At 42.4% G+C, this 16,479-nt stretch overlaps 1 protein-coding gene across 7 annotated transcripts in view; it reads right to left on the bottom strand.

The window, feature by feature from the left end:
- The window catches only part of LOC144042641 (myomegalin-like), a 68,167-nt gene that overhangs the window by 7,219 nt on the left and 44,469 nt on the right, over positions 1-16,479 (bottom strand). For 5 of the 7 annotated variants that reach the window (XM_077555480.1, XM_077555474.1, XM_077555478.1 and 2 more), the window contains 20 exons: positions 16,308-16,470; positions 16,121-16,237; positions 13,691-13,959; positions 13,394-13,608; positions 12,133-12,250; positions 11,929-12,046; positions 11,796-11,844; positions 9,364-9,599; positions 9,171-9,284; positions 8,943-9,089; positions 8,594-8,857; positions 6,849-6,980; positions 6,657-6,773; positions 6,406-6,574; positions 6,199-6,320; positions 3,451-3,687; positions 2,217-2,318; positions 1,849-2,069; positions 614-757; positions 392-530 (listed from right to left, as the gene is read on the bottom strand). In XM_077555480.1, coding sequence (XP_077411606.1) covers positions 392-530; positions 614-757; positions 1,849-2,069; positions 2,217-2,318; positions 3,451-3,687; positions 6,199-6,320; positions 6,406-6,574; positions 6,657-6,773; positions 6,849-6,980; positions 8,594-8,857; positions 8,943-9,089; positions 9,171-9,284; positions 9,364-9,599; positions 11,796-11,844; positions 11,929-12,046; positions 12,133-12,250; positions 13,394-13,608; positions 13,691-13,959; positions 16,121-16,237; positions 16,308-16,470 — 3,193 coding nt within the window. The remainder of the gene's footprint in view (positions 1-391; positions 531-613; positions 758-1,848; positions 2,070-2,216; positions 2,319-3,450; positions 3,688-6,198; positions 6,321-6,405; positions 6,575-6,656; positions 6,774-6,848; positions 6,981-8,593; positions 8,858-8,942; positions 9,090-9,170; positions 9,285-9,363; positions 9,600-11,795; positions 11,845-11,928; positions 12,047-12,132; positions 12,251-13,393; positions 13,609-13,690; positions 13,960-16,120; positions 16,238-16,307; positions 16,471-16,479) is intronic. The other 2 variants (XM_077555476.1, XM_077555479.1) reach the window with 2 other exon arrangements.

The raw sequence follows: 16,479 nt of genomic DNA, 5'->3' as shown, positions 1-16,479 counted from the left end.
CAAAAAATTAAATGGACTCAAATTCTATTTAATTATATTCTTATGTATAATTATAATGATCTAACAAGGTAGAAATTTAAATATGTAACACTGAAGATTTCAGACAATGGATATAAGGCATTACTGTACTTATTTCCATTTTTTAAGCGCAGTGTTAATGTTCAAACTGCGCCTTACGTTAGTTACAGTTGCTTACAATTTTATTGAATGTACTTTTTAGGAATAAAGCATCTGCCTTGTTTCTGATGGTCCAGTTTTTTTTAAAATATATTTATTTGGTGTAACCAATGACCTACTGTGTTGTTTTTAAATCCAAATTTGGATGTGTTTGAAATTCACCTCTCTCCCACCCGTGCTAAATTTACTCGTGTCTTCTTCAAGTGCGACTTACGCTGGTTGACGATGAAATGCTCCATGCTCTCCTTGGTGCGGCTGGTGCTCCTCAGTCTTTGAATGGTCCCCTTCAGAACCTCCTCCTGCTCAGACACGCGGAGCTTGAGCGACAAGATCTCCTCTTGCATCGACTGCTCCTGTGTCCAAACCAGGCCAAAATACAGCACGTGAACCGTTTGATGGATCCGTTCAAGTCGTGAATTTTCGTCACACTGCAAACCTTCTTCAGGTTGGAGATGGAGGCGTCAGTGCTGGGCAGCGCCGCCCTCCAAAACATCTTCAGCAGAGACGCCGCCTCCTCCAAAATCTGCCTCAGGGTTTTGGTGTTGGACAGGACGTTCTTTGCATTGCCGTAATCCAAGAACTGCATGAAAAAAAAAAAAAGTCAAGATACCAGCACCATTATAATCGAAAGGACAATATTTGAACAATTGGCCGATGCACCGAAGAATTTTAGGAAGCGCAGTGGAAACTCAAAAGTCGATTGTACTTGTGGAAAAACTGAATTTATTTCAGTATTTCAATTCCAGAAATGAAAATCATACATTAAATAGATTCACTACACGGCTGAATTATTCCATTTTTTTAAATACAGCATAATTTTGTTAAGTCCAGCGAACTATTTCACTTTTTGATCCAAATTAAAAAAAAATACTTGGACATGGACTGCAGATGAAAAAGAGCCTTTTGGCTCATTCGGGCATATTTACTGAAATGTTTATTAACTCGTTCACTGCCATTGACGGCTATAAACTATAACTATTTCTATTAGTTTGGAATTTTTCCCACTTTTGTTAACAAGAGTATGAAAACCTGAGCTTAATGCTAGCAATGGAAAACCCTATTGACTGGCTAGCAAAAACTAGCATTAGCCATTTACCTTCAAATAACAAATATTCTCACACGAACGCTGTAAGAACACATGCAGACAGGTAATATAACAAAACTCGCGGGCATTAATCTATTATTATTATTAATATTATTATTATTATTAAACATGTTAGATAAATGAAGTTAACTGCTTTCTTCTTCTACTCTTTTATCTTCATGTACGTACCTCCATTTGTGCACCACACTGCCCCTAAGAGGCCAAAGCCCTCAGCAGGAATCTCGTTTTGATTTTTATTGCTATTTTTATTTGACTTGTTACCAATTTATTTCTGGTTGTTCTTTTAAGTTAACGTTGATTTTGAAATCAATGAATAATTGTGTTTGCTAGTCATGATTTCAATATCAATCAATATAATGGTAAAGTATATATATATATATATATATATATATATATATATATATATTATATATATATATTTTTTTACCAAAATTGCCCAGCCCTATTCTTGATTTTAGTATATTTACTTTTTGTGACATTTGAGTTTGATGGTGTGCCAGGATATTAGTCTTACATACGTCCCTTGGTTCAATAAAGGTCGGAAAACGTTGTATTAAAGCCCTCACCATCTCACTGCTGTGTTTCTGGGCGGCTCCTAACGGCGAAGGGGAACTCAGGCACGGGTGCAACGCTGCCTCCATGCGCTGCACGATGCTGCGACCTTCGAGGACTTGCTGCTGCAGAGCGTTAAAGTCGTCCACGTGACCGATGGCGTGGCGGCCATAGCGGTTGGCGAACGAGCCATCCGGAGCGTCGCCTTCCAGCTCGGAGTGAGGGTCAAGAGGGTCTGCGGCGGTTGAAAGAAAATAGGAGGATATGTCTTCAATTCAAGCTTGTTGAGGTCAGTCGTATTAAGGCAAAGCGCTGACAGGCACATTCGAACCAAACTGTGCACATGTGAAGCCACAGTCATGCAGTGCGGTTAAAGTCACACCGTTGGCCGTGCTATGGCTGTCATCCAGGTCCGAGTAGGGGGGACAGGGAGATCCACAGTTAAAGAGACCAATGTCCCTGACAGGTGGAGAAGGGGCCGGGTCTGCGGAGCACACATACACAAACCAGGCTTGGACACACGTCACACCCAAGACTCACGCACACGTGTCACAGCGAACCCCCGCCTTTTCATTTGTCCGATACGGTTTTCTTTTTGGCTACGTTTGATCAAAATCAAATCATCTATAAAGCCATTTAGTTTGATGGGTTATGTTGTAAGACAAGTGGGAAATTATTTATTTTTAGACCAGGATAGCTTGTGGTATTTTCCATCACCAAGAGCATAATTCAATTTACTTCCATATAAAATAAATGTTTGCTCGTGCAGACCCAAACAAGACTAGGGCTGGGGGGAAAAGTCAACAAAGTCGGATAAGTCGAATTTAAAAATAGGTCGAATTCAATTTTCTGCCTCAAAACTCAGCTGGAACCATGTCTGGGCTGTCCATGTTTTATACACTGACTTTTTTTTTTTACAGACTCACGCAGTATTGGAATGGCTGTTGTGATCTGATCTGATTTTTTCTGTTAGTGCACCATCTAGTGGCCAAATGGCTTAAAAAACGCTCACTGACTTAGTACTTATGGATTTTTATTAAAGACAATCACAGCACATTCAGCTTCCCCAAAACGCCAGAAAGGAAGTTCCAAACGTCCTAAAAAGCATTCGAGCTGCAACTTTTCCAAAATATAACCTGCCACTCGGTTTTAGGTGTTCACAACTTAACCAGTAGAGGGCAGTCATGCACTAAACGTGCCCAGAAGAAGACAGGAACAGCAAGTTATTGACCTCATGTAGCTAACGGCTAGCTCTACTTTTGTTTACTCATGGAATAATGTTGAAGCATCATCTGTAAGTGACTTTTAAGACACTGACATCTGCAAGTGACTTTTAAGATACTATTGTTGTTGTTTAATGTAGCTATAATGATGTATGTGTGAACTAAATAGTAGTTATCTTAAGTAGCTAGCGCGCTAATGCTAATCGCGATTGCTAACCGTTTAGTATAGGCTAATACCCTTGATTAGTCAAGAAATAATGTGTTGAAGCATCGTCTGTAAGTTATTTTTAAAGACACAATTTTTTTTTTATGACTAAATTGCAACAGGGCTCAGTCCCTAAGTGTCTCCTTGGAATGGGCGGGGCTTTACTGTCCATGCAATGGCGATGTTACCGTGGAGCAGCTGTCGCTTGTAGAAGTTCTCTCTCTGAGGGCTGGCGCCGAAGGCCGACAGGGACGGCGTGCGCGGGGAGCTGCCGCCCAGCTTCTGTTCCAGCTGCTTGTGGAGCTCCAGCTGCTTGAGGGCGCTGTTCTCCTGGACGCTGCTCTGCAGCTGGGCCCGCAGACTCCTCACCTCGCTCAGTAGCTCCCCCAATTCCGCGGGAAGGCCTGGGGTCTCGCACAGGAAGCCTGAAACCACAACACCAGTTTCAACCTCATTTTTCAGCGTGGGTTTGTTTTAATTAATAATTAATTGTGCATGTTGCTGTCTAGGCAGGGCAAGGCAACTTTATTTATACAGCACATTTCATACACAAGGCAACTCATAAACGTTTTAAATGCTCACCACACACTTTATACACTTTTGTCACAGAGGCATTTATGTTTTCTCACATTTATCTCGTTTAACCACTCTAAATGTTCAAACCTTCAATGATAAAAGAAAAAAATAGGTAGCCTACATTACTGTAAAAAAAAAAAAAAAAGCATGCAAAATTGCACGAAAGAAATCCATTAAATATAGCGAGGGAACAATATATTCATATTTTTTTTAAATAATAATAGAATGATCAGATCTATAAATAATAGTATGGATTACTGTAACTATAATTATTATCAGTAATTACAGTTTGTCAGATTTTAATTAAATGTGCAGGTTTGATCTATGATCAGATTGAAATGAAAAAATATATATTACTGTCATCCTTATAACTATAATTGTCAACTTGAATTTAAATTTGCCGGTTGTAAGGACATAACACAGTGTAATAGGCAATAAATATGTGGACAAAATTGCTGGTACGCCTGTATAAACAAAAGAAAAAATAATAATAGAAAAAAATAATACAAAGAATAATGACAATAATAGTAATAATAAATACAAATTTTATGAAAATGAACCTATGAAAATCAGATATTACTTAAAAATGGTGGCTCAACAAAATTAGTTTTTCAAACTCAAAACTGAAAAATTATAGTAGCATCTCAGATGTCTCCAAACTTCTAGGCATTCAGTCGGCCTATTCAAAGCATGACAAGTAGTCACTGTGTTGACTACCGCTTATCCGGGGTTGGGTCGCGGGGGCAGCAGCTTTAGGTGGGAAGCCCAGACTTCCGTGTCCTCAGCCACTTCAGCCAGCTCCTCCGGCGGGATCCCAAGGCGTTCCCATGCCAGCCGAGAGACATAGTCTCTCCAGCCTCCCGCCGATGGGACATACCCGGAATACCGCTCCAGGGAGGCGTCCAGGAGGCATCCAAACCAGATGCCCGAGCCACCTCAACTGGCTCCTCTCCACACGGAGGAGCAGCGGCTCGAACCTGAGTGTCTCCCAAATGACCGAGCTTCTCACCCTATCTTTAAGGGAGAGCCCGGACACCATACGGAGGAAACTCATTTTGACCGCTTGTACCTAGGATCTTGTTCTTTTGGTCACGACCCACAGCTCGTGGCTCAGCTCCTTCACCACCACAGACCGATACAGAATCCGCATCACTGCAGACGCTGCACCGATCTGCCTGTCGATCTCCCGCTCCCTCCTGCCCTCACTCGTAAACAAGACCCTGGGAGACCCGAGAGAACATGCCACCCTTTTCCGACTGAGGACCATGGTCTCGGATTTGGAGGTGCTGATCTTCATCCCAACCGCTTCACTCGGCTGCGAATCGCTCCAATGAGAGTTGGAAATCACGGCTTGATGTAGCCAACAGCATCACATCATCTGCAAAAAACAGAGATGCTATACTGACGCCACCAAACTGGACCCCCTCAACGCCTCGGCTGCACCTAGAAATTCTATCCATGAAAGTTATGAACAGAATCGGTGATAAAGGGCAACCCTGGCGGAGTCCGACCCTCACTGGAAACAAATCCGGAATATTGCCGGCAATGCGGACCAAACTCTGACACCGGTCATACAGGGACCGAACCTCGTACTCTTGAAGCACCCCCCACAGGGCTCCCCGAGGGACACGGTTGAATGCCTTCTCCAAATCTACTAAACACATGTAGACTGGTTATGCGAACTCCCATGCACCCTCGAGGACCCTGCCGAGGGTGTCGATCTGATCCACTGTTCCACGGCAGGAACAAAAAACACAATGCTATTCCTGAATCCGAGATAAGACTTCCCGACGGACCCTCCTCTCCCTGAATAGACCTTACCAGGGAGGATGAGGAGTGTGATCCCTCTATAGTTGGAACACACCCTCCGGTCCGCCTTCTTAAAAAAGGGGACCACCACCCCGGTCTGCCAATCCTGCCCCCGATGTCCACGCGATGTTGTAGAGGCGTGTCAACCACGACAGCCCCACAACATCCAGAGCCTTTAGGAACTCCGGGCGGATCTCATCCACCCCCCGGCGGGGCCCTGCCACCGAGGAGCTTTCCAACCACCTCAGTGACTTCGTCCCCAGAGATAGGAGAGCCCACCTCGAAGTCCCCCAGACTCCTCAAAGGAAGACATGTCGGTGAAGTCGTTTTCCATGGCCTCACTGAACTGAGTTTTTGCCTCAGCGACCGCCAAAGTCGCGTTCCGCTTGGCCAACCGCTACCTGTCAGCTGCCTCCGGAGTCCCACAGGGCAAAATTAGGCCCGATAGGACACCACCTTCTCCATCTTGCTACTAAATTGACATTCTGTTCCGTGACTCGCCAAACTTGAAATTTTAAAAATGTTATTTTGAAGCGTGTAACGAGACAAACCTTTTTTGGATTTGAAGTTGGCGCACACGCGATCGTACACATGCAGTTCGGTCTGCAGGGAGTGGATGAGCTCCCTGCTCTCGCACAGCTGCTGCTGCAGTAGAGACGCCTCATGATGCGCTCTGAAGATGCACACATGACAGTCAAGTAAAAAAAAAAAAATGGAGGGAAGACAGATTTTCCTCGTAGTTTTGAGGCCGCGCAGACCTGTTGATCCTCTCCTGACTGGTCTGCCTCTCCTGCCTCAAGACCAGGATCTGCTGTCCCTGCTCCTGACTGTGCGTCTGAAGTCGTCTCAACTCCTCCTTCCACTGCTCGGCCTCCAGCTCGGCTTGCTTGAGACGGGCGCGAGCGGCGATCAGCTCCTCGCTCGAGTCTGAACGGCAACGACAACAAATGCCTTCACGATAGGTTTGGGGGGGGGAACAATATGGCGCACGTCATCCAGGTGGGCGAACCTGTGCTGGCCTGCAGACGGGACTGCAGATTCAGGTTCTCGTCTGTCAGGACTCTGATTTCATTGGACAGATGTGTGACCGTGTCCAGCCCCTGAATGTAGATGTTTGTTGCTGCTCCTGCAAAATACAGCAGGAACACATTAAGGAACGCTAAAAATAGTCATATTTAAGAGTACATAGTAACTGGAGTACCTGAGTCGCGCCCGGGGCTTGCCAATTTTTCTTCCAGCTGCTGTCGGAGCCTCTCGTTGGTGCTAATGGACTCTTCCAGACGTTGGCGGAGACTTCGCACCTCACGTAGGTGTTCTTCTATTAAATTCGGCCCTGAAAATAAAACATTCACCACTTTGTCATCTAACAAAAAGCTTTGTTGTATATTTGTTTTACTGGATTATAGCTAAAGATATCGTGACATCATCGAAGACGGGTCGGGGAACCCTGGTCGGTCATCGAGTGCCACTGTCCTTTCTGCCTGTTTCGACGTCTCCCTCCACTAACACACCTGATTCGATGAACAGGATCGTAATTCATCAGGCTTCTACAGAGCTTGCTGATGAGCTGATCATTTGAGTCAGCTGTGATGGAGGAGGGAGACATGGAAAACGGGCAGGACAGTGGCTCTCAAGGAACAGGGTTGCCTAGCCCTGATCTGAGGTGAGGTTAGACATCATATAGATCGATATGGATAGTCCCATATACTGTCATTTCCATCCATCCATCTTCTATCTATTCATCCATCCATCCATTGGATTCCTTCCCCTCCATCCATTTATCCATCAATTTTCTATCCATTCATCCATCCATTGTATACCTTCTATCTATCATCCATCCATCCATCGATCATCTATCGTATTCCTTCCATCCATCCATTTTCTATCCATCCATTTTCTATCTATCCATCCATCCATCTATTTTCTATCCATCCATCCATCTATTTTCTATCCGTTCACACATCCATTTTCTATCCATTCATCCATCCATCCATTTTCTATCCATCTACTGTAATCCTTTCATTCATTATCCATTTATCCATTTACTGTATGTGTATGAGAGAGAGAGAGGGAGAGAGAGAGAGACTAGACATCATGCACAACATATACACGGCTAAACTGGAGTTAATGTGACGCATCATCATCTTCATTGGATGACTTTCTATCTATCTATCTATCTTCTATCCATTCATCCATCCACCTATTGTATTCCTTCCATTCATCATCCATCGATCCATTTTCGATCCATCCATCCGTCGTATTCCTTCCTTCCATCGATCCATCCATTTTCTATCCATTCATCCATTGTTCATCCATCCATTTATCCATCTACTCTATTCCTTCCATCATCTTATATATCCATCCATCATCCTATACATCCATCCATCATATCTATCCATCTATCGTATTGATCCATCGATCCCTCCATCCATTTATTTATCCCTCTCTCTCTTTAGTAGCTATCTAATTATCTATGTAGATCAGAGGTGGGCATCGAGGGCCAGAGTCCTGCAGGTTTTGCATGTTGCCCTTCTCCAACACAGCTGATATATGATCAGCTCATCAGCAAGCTCTGCATAAGCCTGATAACGATCCTGTTGATTGGAATCAGCTTGTGTTGGAAGTGAGAAACCTCCAAAACCTGCAGGACTCCGGCCCTCGAGGACCGAGATTGCCCACCTCTGATGTAGATCATTGTTTACATGAAACGTAGACTCTCTTGAGTCATTATCAGAAAAAAAATTCTCATTCAACAAACTCAAAAGTAGCCAGGCAGTTACACTGTATTTCTTTCAGGAATTACTTAAGCAAACATTTATTTATTTATTTTTTTAAACAAAAACTGTTACCGTTATATTGAATATTGAATATGAGCTATTTCAAAAGCAAGTCATCTGTAAGCTGCCACTGCCTCATAAAGGAAGCTTGATCGATTTACAGCTTTACCCGTCTGGCTGCTTTCTTGGACGGCTCCTGGAATCGCTGAATAGCTCCCCAGGGGCGGAGTCATGTTGCTCGAGTCCCAAAAAGTCCCTCCTCCCGCCAGCAAACCCGAGTCCGCCTTAAGTGAGGGACCTTCGGGAATGCAGCCCAGCTGGTACTGTTGAAAGGCGTGATGGGGCAGCTGGCCGTAGCCGGAGAGCTGGCACTGGCCGTGGGCGGCGGCGGGTGAGAGAGCGAACAGAGGCTTTCCGTGGATATCCGGGAAGCCTGCAAACGCACAAAACAATATGGATGAAGGGAAGTGTGAGCAAAAAGAAGGTGACAGACACGCCGACTCCCAGCACCCCCTCACCCCTCATCTGCTCATTCATCTGTTTGTACAGTGTCTCCAGTTGTGGGCGAACCCCCGTCGCGGACAGGGCTCGAGGGCGGAGGTCATATGTGACCTCAGGGTCACGAGGGGGTGGGAAAGACGAGGAGAAGGGAAAACTGAGAGGGGCTGGCGGAGAATGACAGGAAGTAAAGAGACAGAAAAGAAAGTGGCGGGAATTTTCCAAGCCTTGCGACGTGAATCCTCTACCTCTAAAGGACGGACTGGTTAGACCCCCAGAAGCCGAGAAAAGCGTGCCAGGACAGCTGAGGGATGATTCGAGAGGTCCACGAGGAGGAGGAGGAGGGAGGATAGACGGACGGGCTAAAAGATGGCGATGGAAGATGAAGCACAGGACAGAGACGCAAAGAAAGAAGAACTGAATGTAAAAAGTTCCACTTACCATCTTGATCGGATTGTCGATGCTCTTCCTGGTCCTGATAATCTCGGGGGTCCAAATCAGAGCACAGATCCAGGTCTTCATTGGTTTGGCACTCATCGGACACCAACGAGGTCCTGTCTGACGGGTCTGTGGTCTCTGAGAGGGCCTGGCAGCTGGATGGCGTCTCGGGGCGCTGCTGCAGCTTGTTGTGCAGAGACTCGATGATTTTGTCTTTCTGTTGAAGCTCCTTGCTCAGCCTGCAAGGCAAAGTGTTGGGAATAATGTTAGAAAATCTCCGAAAATATGCCTTTGCAATTATATTTGATTTTTATTATAACCTCATTTAATCTTGTTGTTTCAGTGTGAGGATCAGAAAGGACACATCTCTCTCTGATAATGTTTTATTACGCTTTTGTTGTGAAACAAAACAAGATGTCCACCATTTTGGAAGTGCCTCGCTAATAAAAGAAGCTAAAGAAACAAGAATAACAACAAGCCACTAATGTTTTACATTTCCTTACACAGCTATCAAAGTGACTTCAAAGTCAACCGGCAACAGAATATATCCCCTTTCTTACTGTTTGAGTTGTTGATGCAGCATCCTAAGCAGACATATTTCTTTGGATCGACCTTGGCTGCTGTTCATAGAAAAAGACCACAAAGAGTCCCTGTAGATTGGACAGCTCTTAGAAATCAACGTTTTCCACAGCGGAGCCATTTGAGCCACACTCAAATCCAAAAGGGGAAAAAAACAAAAACAAGTTTTTCCTCGATTCTATTTTCACACAAAATAAGGGAAAAATAAACGTTACTACGAGACGGGAGCTCTTCCTCTCTTCGCCAGCACTCAGCTGCTCAACAGCAGCTGGTGGGATGTCTTTGCTGCTAAATCATCTTAACAGTAAAGGATCCACGTTACCTACTTGAGTGTGGATTAACAGCAACCATCTGTCTCCTCTCCAGCCCTTGGCATGTTACATCATCTTGCTATCTATCCGTAGTTATCTGTAATTGACCCTCCGCCATTGATCCCAAAACACAGACTATGGTTTCAAGCTCATGTTTATCAGTGCTCTTAAAAAATAAATGTCTCACAGATGATTTGATTAAGTCGAGATGTGGCACGTCAACATACTTTCTACTGTACTGCATTCCTCTTTAGACACAGCTTTGGCACCATTTCATAAAAGCGCACAAACCCCCCCAAAAGTGAGTTTTTCAAAAGGTTAAATAAAAAAAATAAAAAAGACTGAATAAGAGATTTTGAGGCTACTATAATAATTACTGTATTGGTCTGTGCAAATTAAACATGCAAAATAAGCATGTCCCATCGGCTTTGCATTGTTTCTTGTTTTTTTTGCAAGTCACATCACTTAACCCTAACCCACCACTTAAAATTAACACACAGAAATAAGCAAACTCAAACATCACTCAGGGTACTATTATTGGACATGCAATATTTCAGGGGTCTGCAACCTGTGGATGCCTAAAAAAAAATAGTAGAAATGAAGAATTAAAAAAATATATATATTTATCTGTATTTTTAAATAAAAAAAATATTTCAAAGGAATTAACGATTTAGATAAAATTGAAATTATATATAATTATCATATATATTAAATTAAAAATTAAATATCCCAAAAATGTCAGTCCAAATTTTTAAGAGACACGAAAGGTAGGTGAAAACAAACATTTTAAAACTTACCTAAAAAAGTCCAAAAACTGACCATAAAATATCCATGAAATTGGCAACTGAATAAAAAAAATGCAGAAAACGTTAAAGTAAAATGTCCCAAAAGAAGAAATCCCAAAAATTACCATAAAATTTACACAACTTGCCAAACAGCCAGAAAATTTATTTAAGAAAAGGCAGGAAAGAATATGTTAAAAAATGAACCATAAAACATCCAAAAAGAAAAAAAAAATCCCGAAAATTGTTGTAAAAAATTCCACAACATTTCTAAACATAGAAATAAGTGTGGAAAAAAAATAGCCATAATTCCAAAAAGGAAGAAGAGGCAGAAAATTACTATAATATGCCCATTAAATTGACCAAAATGTCAGAAATTTGACAGAAAGGCAGAAAAGTCTTAACTAAAAAAAAAAACTAAAAAATATATTAAAAAAATAAATAAAAATCAAAAACGGAAGATGAACGGTAGAAGAAAATGAATGTCAAAGTATTGGATGCTGCATATTTTTCCGTTTAGGTGCAGCTCTAATTATATCTTGGGCCTTCAATATATTAGACTAACACTAACGCACTTCTAACGCGTTTCGTTCATCACAATGTTGAAATGTTTTGCGGCTCCAGACAGATTTTGGGTTATTTATTTGCCCTAAAACGGCTCTTTTGACAGTAAAGGTTGCCGAGCCCTGCCAAATTTAAACGTGTGCGTAAATATCCTTCTCGGTGGTCATACACAAGCACAGACAAGATTAAGCTGACTCACTGCATGGCGAGCAACTCGTGGCCTGTCTTGTCAACGGGGCTCTCCGCTCCTAAATCAGGAAATGGAATAAGAATGAGCATTGGAAAAAAAAAAAAAAGCATCGAAGGACAACAAAGCAGCCGCAGCTCCTTACGTCCGGTGATCTTGGCGAGCAGTCTCTGAGCCAGCGCGCCGCTTTGTGAAAGCTGCTCTCGGAAGCTCTGCCCCATGTAGTAGTCCACGTCGTTGGCCCGCAGCAGCTCCTCAAAGGCCTGGAAGTGACAAGAGAAATCAGGGCCACAGGAAGTCGGACGAGGGATACCCGTTCCGTGTTGCTGCAGAGTGACTTTTGAGGCACCTTGGTGGTGTCGCCCAGATGTTGGGTGAGGATGTGGGAGATCCCTTCGCCCTCTCTCATCCTCTGCCTCAGGTGGGAGAGCTCACGAGCTTGTGCCTGGATGAGAGAGTTGTACTTCCTGCGAAAGGGGGGAGGCCGGGAAAGACGCAAGAGAGAAGAATATTAAACATGTTTCTGTTGATAATGTTGTAGCTCTCTGAGCAGTACAGATGAGTCCATTTCATTGTCAAAGTTGTGAGGATTACCAAAGTAGTTGGATTGTGTTGTACCATTTATTTTATTTTTATTTTTTTTTTAAACACATATTGCGGTACTGCATACAATGATACAGAAAATATAGTCTGTTGATTGCTTCATAATACAACTTTTTTTTTTATTTACAGTAATAAGGACTGAGCTCTCATTGAGTAGCGAAAAACTGCAAGTGATTGACACAGAGCTTTGGCGCCATCTTGTGTGTGGAACGACCAGTTTGGTCAGGTCGAAAATAGGTGCAGATATTTGGCATTTTGGCGAATTTTAACTCATTCACTGCCATAAATTCATTTAAATTAAAAAATTTAGGGGTGACAGGCGATTAAATTTTTTAATTGTAATTAATCGCATGACTTCACTAGTTAACTCACGATTAATCACAAATTTTATATCTGTTATAAATGTACACAATTTTTTTTCTAGGTTTTCATACTCTTAACAGAAGTGGATTTTTTTTTTATTCATTTTTGACGTTTATAGCCGTCAATGGCAATGAATGAATAAAACAAAAGAAGAAAACATTATAAAAAATTTGGGGCGTCAGGCGATTCAAATTTTTAATCATAATTAATCGCATGATTTCACTAGTTAACTCACGATTAATCACAAATGTTATCATTTTTTGCTGTTTACATGTTTTGGCTTCACAATTTTTATTTTCATTATTTTTATTTTCTTATTATTATTTTTAATATATTATTTAATTTTCATGTTCAAAATAAAAATGTAAAAAAACAAAAGGATATTTTATTTACTATAGAAAAGTATTTACTTTTTTACTGAAAAGTTGTTTTAACAAAGACGCTTCACGGCATTTTTTTTTTTTGTGCTAATATTTTTTATTTTACTGCAAAAGAATATTGGCTCCAAATATCGGCCTTGCCTGTACTAATAATTGGTATTGGCCCTGAAAAAAACATATTGGTCTTATCACTAATCCAATTTGAGAAAACTGCCTAACCTATCAAAGTTTGCTAGAAACGTGTCCGTCTGCTTTTAAACCCACCCAGGCCATGTGGCACATTTGCTCTCCTCTGATTGGCTCGTCCCCTCCAGCTTGGAGCTCTTCAATTGGGCCTCCAACGTGGCCACGCGTGCCATCAGCTCCTGCAGCTCGCGACCGGGTTTGGACCCGGGTGAGGTGGCTTGGGTGTCGGACACCCAACCTTCGTCCTCCTCCACGCCTTCTTGGGCGGGCGACATCTCGAAGGCCCAGTTTACCTGCAAAAAAAAACAACAACAATGTAAAAGGTGAGGAATTGTCTTTTGGTGCCTAAATGAGCTGATTTGGTGGTTAGCGCACTTTGCGCGGCGTTCGCTCCAGGCTGGAGGCGTAGTCGCTCGTGGCCGACAGGGAGCGCACGCGCATCTGAAGCCCGCGGATCACTTTGTGGCAGCGGGTCAGCTGGGAGCGCAGATCCTCCACCAGGTGGTGCAAAGCGGACTCGTCCCTGATTTCATCGCATGCGCCTCCATTCCATCTGCTTCCGCTGGCGTTCTTGTGCCAGTCTCCTTCCGCGCTCTCCTCCTGCTGATGAGACAACGACGTGCACATCTCCAGGTCGTCAAATTCTGGGGAAGAAAAAAAAAAGAAGATGTCTTTTAATGAATGCAATGCACAAAATGATTTGCTTCCATTTTCAAATGGGCAATCCAAAAAAAGGTGTTGTTAATTGTTTCCAATTGAACGCAAAATTTTGCGTTGGTTAAAAATTGTGAGAATGTTTTAATAGTGTGTGTGACAGTGAGTGTTTTTAGCTGTCTGATGTGAGAGAGAAAAATCTGTAGTGTGTGCAAGTTTCAGTAGTGCATGTGAGAGCATTTCAGCAGGGCATGTAGAGTATTTCAGTAGTGTTTGTAGGAGTTCCTGCTGTGCATGTGAGAGACTTTCAGCATGTGAGCATTTCAATAGTGTATGAGAGCATTTCAGTAGTCTCTATTGGTGTATGAGTGATTCAGAAGTGTAATGTGAGAGTGTTTTGTTCAACTGAGAGCTTTCAGTAGTGTGTGTGGGATCATTTCAGTTTGTGTGAGAAAGTTTGAGTACAGTGTGTGACAGTTTATCAGTAGCGTGTAATATAAACATATTATAAATATGTGTGAGAACTTTTCAGTAGTGTGTGTGGGATCATTTCAGTTTTGTGTGAGACAGTTTCAGTACTATGTGTGAGAGAGCGTTTCAGTAGCAGGTATGAGTATTTCAGTAGAGTGTAATATGAACATGTTTTAATAAAGTGTGAGAGCTTTTCAGTAGTGTGTGTGGGATCATTTACGTTTTGTGTGAGAGAGTTTGAGTACAGTGTGTGACAGCTTATCAGTAGCGTGTAATATAAACATATTATAAATATGTGTGAGAACTTTTCAGTAGTGTGTGTGGGATCATTTCAGTTTTGTGTGAGACAGTTTCAGTACTATGTGTGAGAGAGCGTTTCAGTAGCAGGTATGAGTATTTCAGTAGAGTGTAATATGAACATGTTTTAATAAAGTGTGAGAGCTTTTCAGTAGTGTGTGTGGGATCATTTCCGTTTTGTGTGAGAGAGTTTGAGTACAGTGTGTAACAGCTTATCAGTAGCGTGTAATATAAACATATTATAAATATGTGTGAGAACTTTTCAGTAGTGTGTGTGGGATCATTTCAGTTTTGTGTGAGACAGTTTCAGTACTATGTGTGAGAGAGCGTTTCAGTAGCAGGTATGAGTATTTCAGTAGAGTGTAATATGAACACGTTTTAATAAAGTGTGAGAGCTTTTCAGTAGTGTGTGTGGGATCATTTCCGTTTTGTGTGAGAGAGTTTGAGTACAGTGTGTAACAGCTTATCAGTAGCGTGTAATATAAACATATTATAAATATGTGTGAGAACTTTTCAGTAGTGTGTGTGGGATCATTTCAGTTTTGTGTGAGACAGTTTCAGTACTATGTGTGAGAGAGCGTTTCAGTAGCAGGTATGAGTATTTCAGTAGAGTGTAATATGAACACGTTTTAATAAAGTGTGAGAGCTTTTCAGTAGTGTGTGTGGGATCATTTCCGTTTTGTGTGAGAGAGTTTGAGTACAGTGTGTAACAGCTTATCAGTAGCGTGTAATATAAACATATTATAAATATGTGTGAGAACTTTTCAGTAGTGTGTGTGGGATCATTTCAGTTTTGTGTGAGACAGTTTCAGTACTATGTGTGAGACAGTGTTTCAGTAGCAGGTATGAGTATTTCAGTAGAGTGTAATATGAACATGTTTTAATAAAGTGTGAGAGCTTTTCAGTAGTGTGTGTGGGATCATTTACGTTTTGCGTGAGAGAGTTTGAGTACAGTGTGTGACAGCTTATCAGTAGCGTGTAATATAAACATATTATAAATATGTGTGATAACTTTTCAGTAGTGTGTGTGGGATCATTTCAGTTTGTGTGAGACAGTTTCAGTACTATGTGTGACAGAGCGTTTCAGTATATGCGTGTGAGAACTTTTCAGTAGTGTGTGTGGGATCATATCAGTTTTGTGTGAGACAGTTTCAGTAATATGTGTGAGAAAGCGTTTCAGTAGCGTTGTAGTAGTTGTGAGAGTTATTCAATAGTGTGTATGAGAGCCTTTCAGTTGTGTGCGTGTGTAAGTCAAAAGAAATTCAGTAGTGTGCGTGTAAGTGTTGTTTCTTGTTTTGTTTGTTTTGCCATTTCTGTAGTGTGTGATTGAATTTCTGATAAATCCGAGCGTGTTTCAGTAGCAAATGTGTGTGAGAGCATCACCTGGGCTGCTGGCATCCTCTCTCTCGGCTTCATTTTCACTGCGTCCGCACGTCTCATAGCCCAAATCCTGCAAATCCACTTGCACCTGCTTACTGGCCTGCTGCACAGACGTCTCGGCTGCAGAGACGCCAAACTGTCAAATGACCACATTTTTTTTCCAAACAGTTCCTGTGACGTCCACACTCACTGAGCAGGTCTCTGTAGTCCTTCAGTTGCTCGGCCTGAGCGTGAACGGTGGCTTCAGACACCATCAGCCTCTCCTGCAGCTCTCGGTTCTCCGAACAAAGCCGGGTCGAATGCTCACTGAGAACCTGCTCGGCCTCGCTATCGCCCCCTGCAGGCTGGAAGCCCTGCGGTGG

The sequence above is a fragment of the Vanacampus margaritifer genome, chromosome 2, assembly GCF_051991255.1.
Source record: "Vanacampus margaritifer isolate UIUO_Vmar chromosome 2, RoL_Vmar_1.0, whole genome shotgun sequence".
NCBI classification, from domain to species: Eukaryota; Metazoa; Chordata; class Actinopteri; order Syngnathiformes; family Syngnathidae; genus Vanacampus; species Vanacampus margaritifer.
Note: the sequence above shows the minus strand (reverse complement) of the source record. Positions and strands in the feature narration are given on the sequence as shown.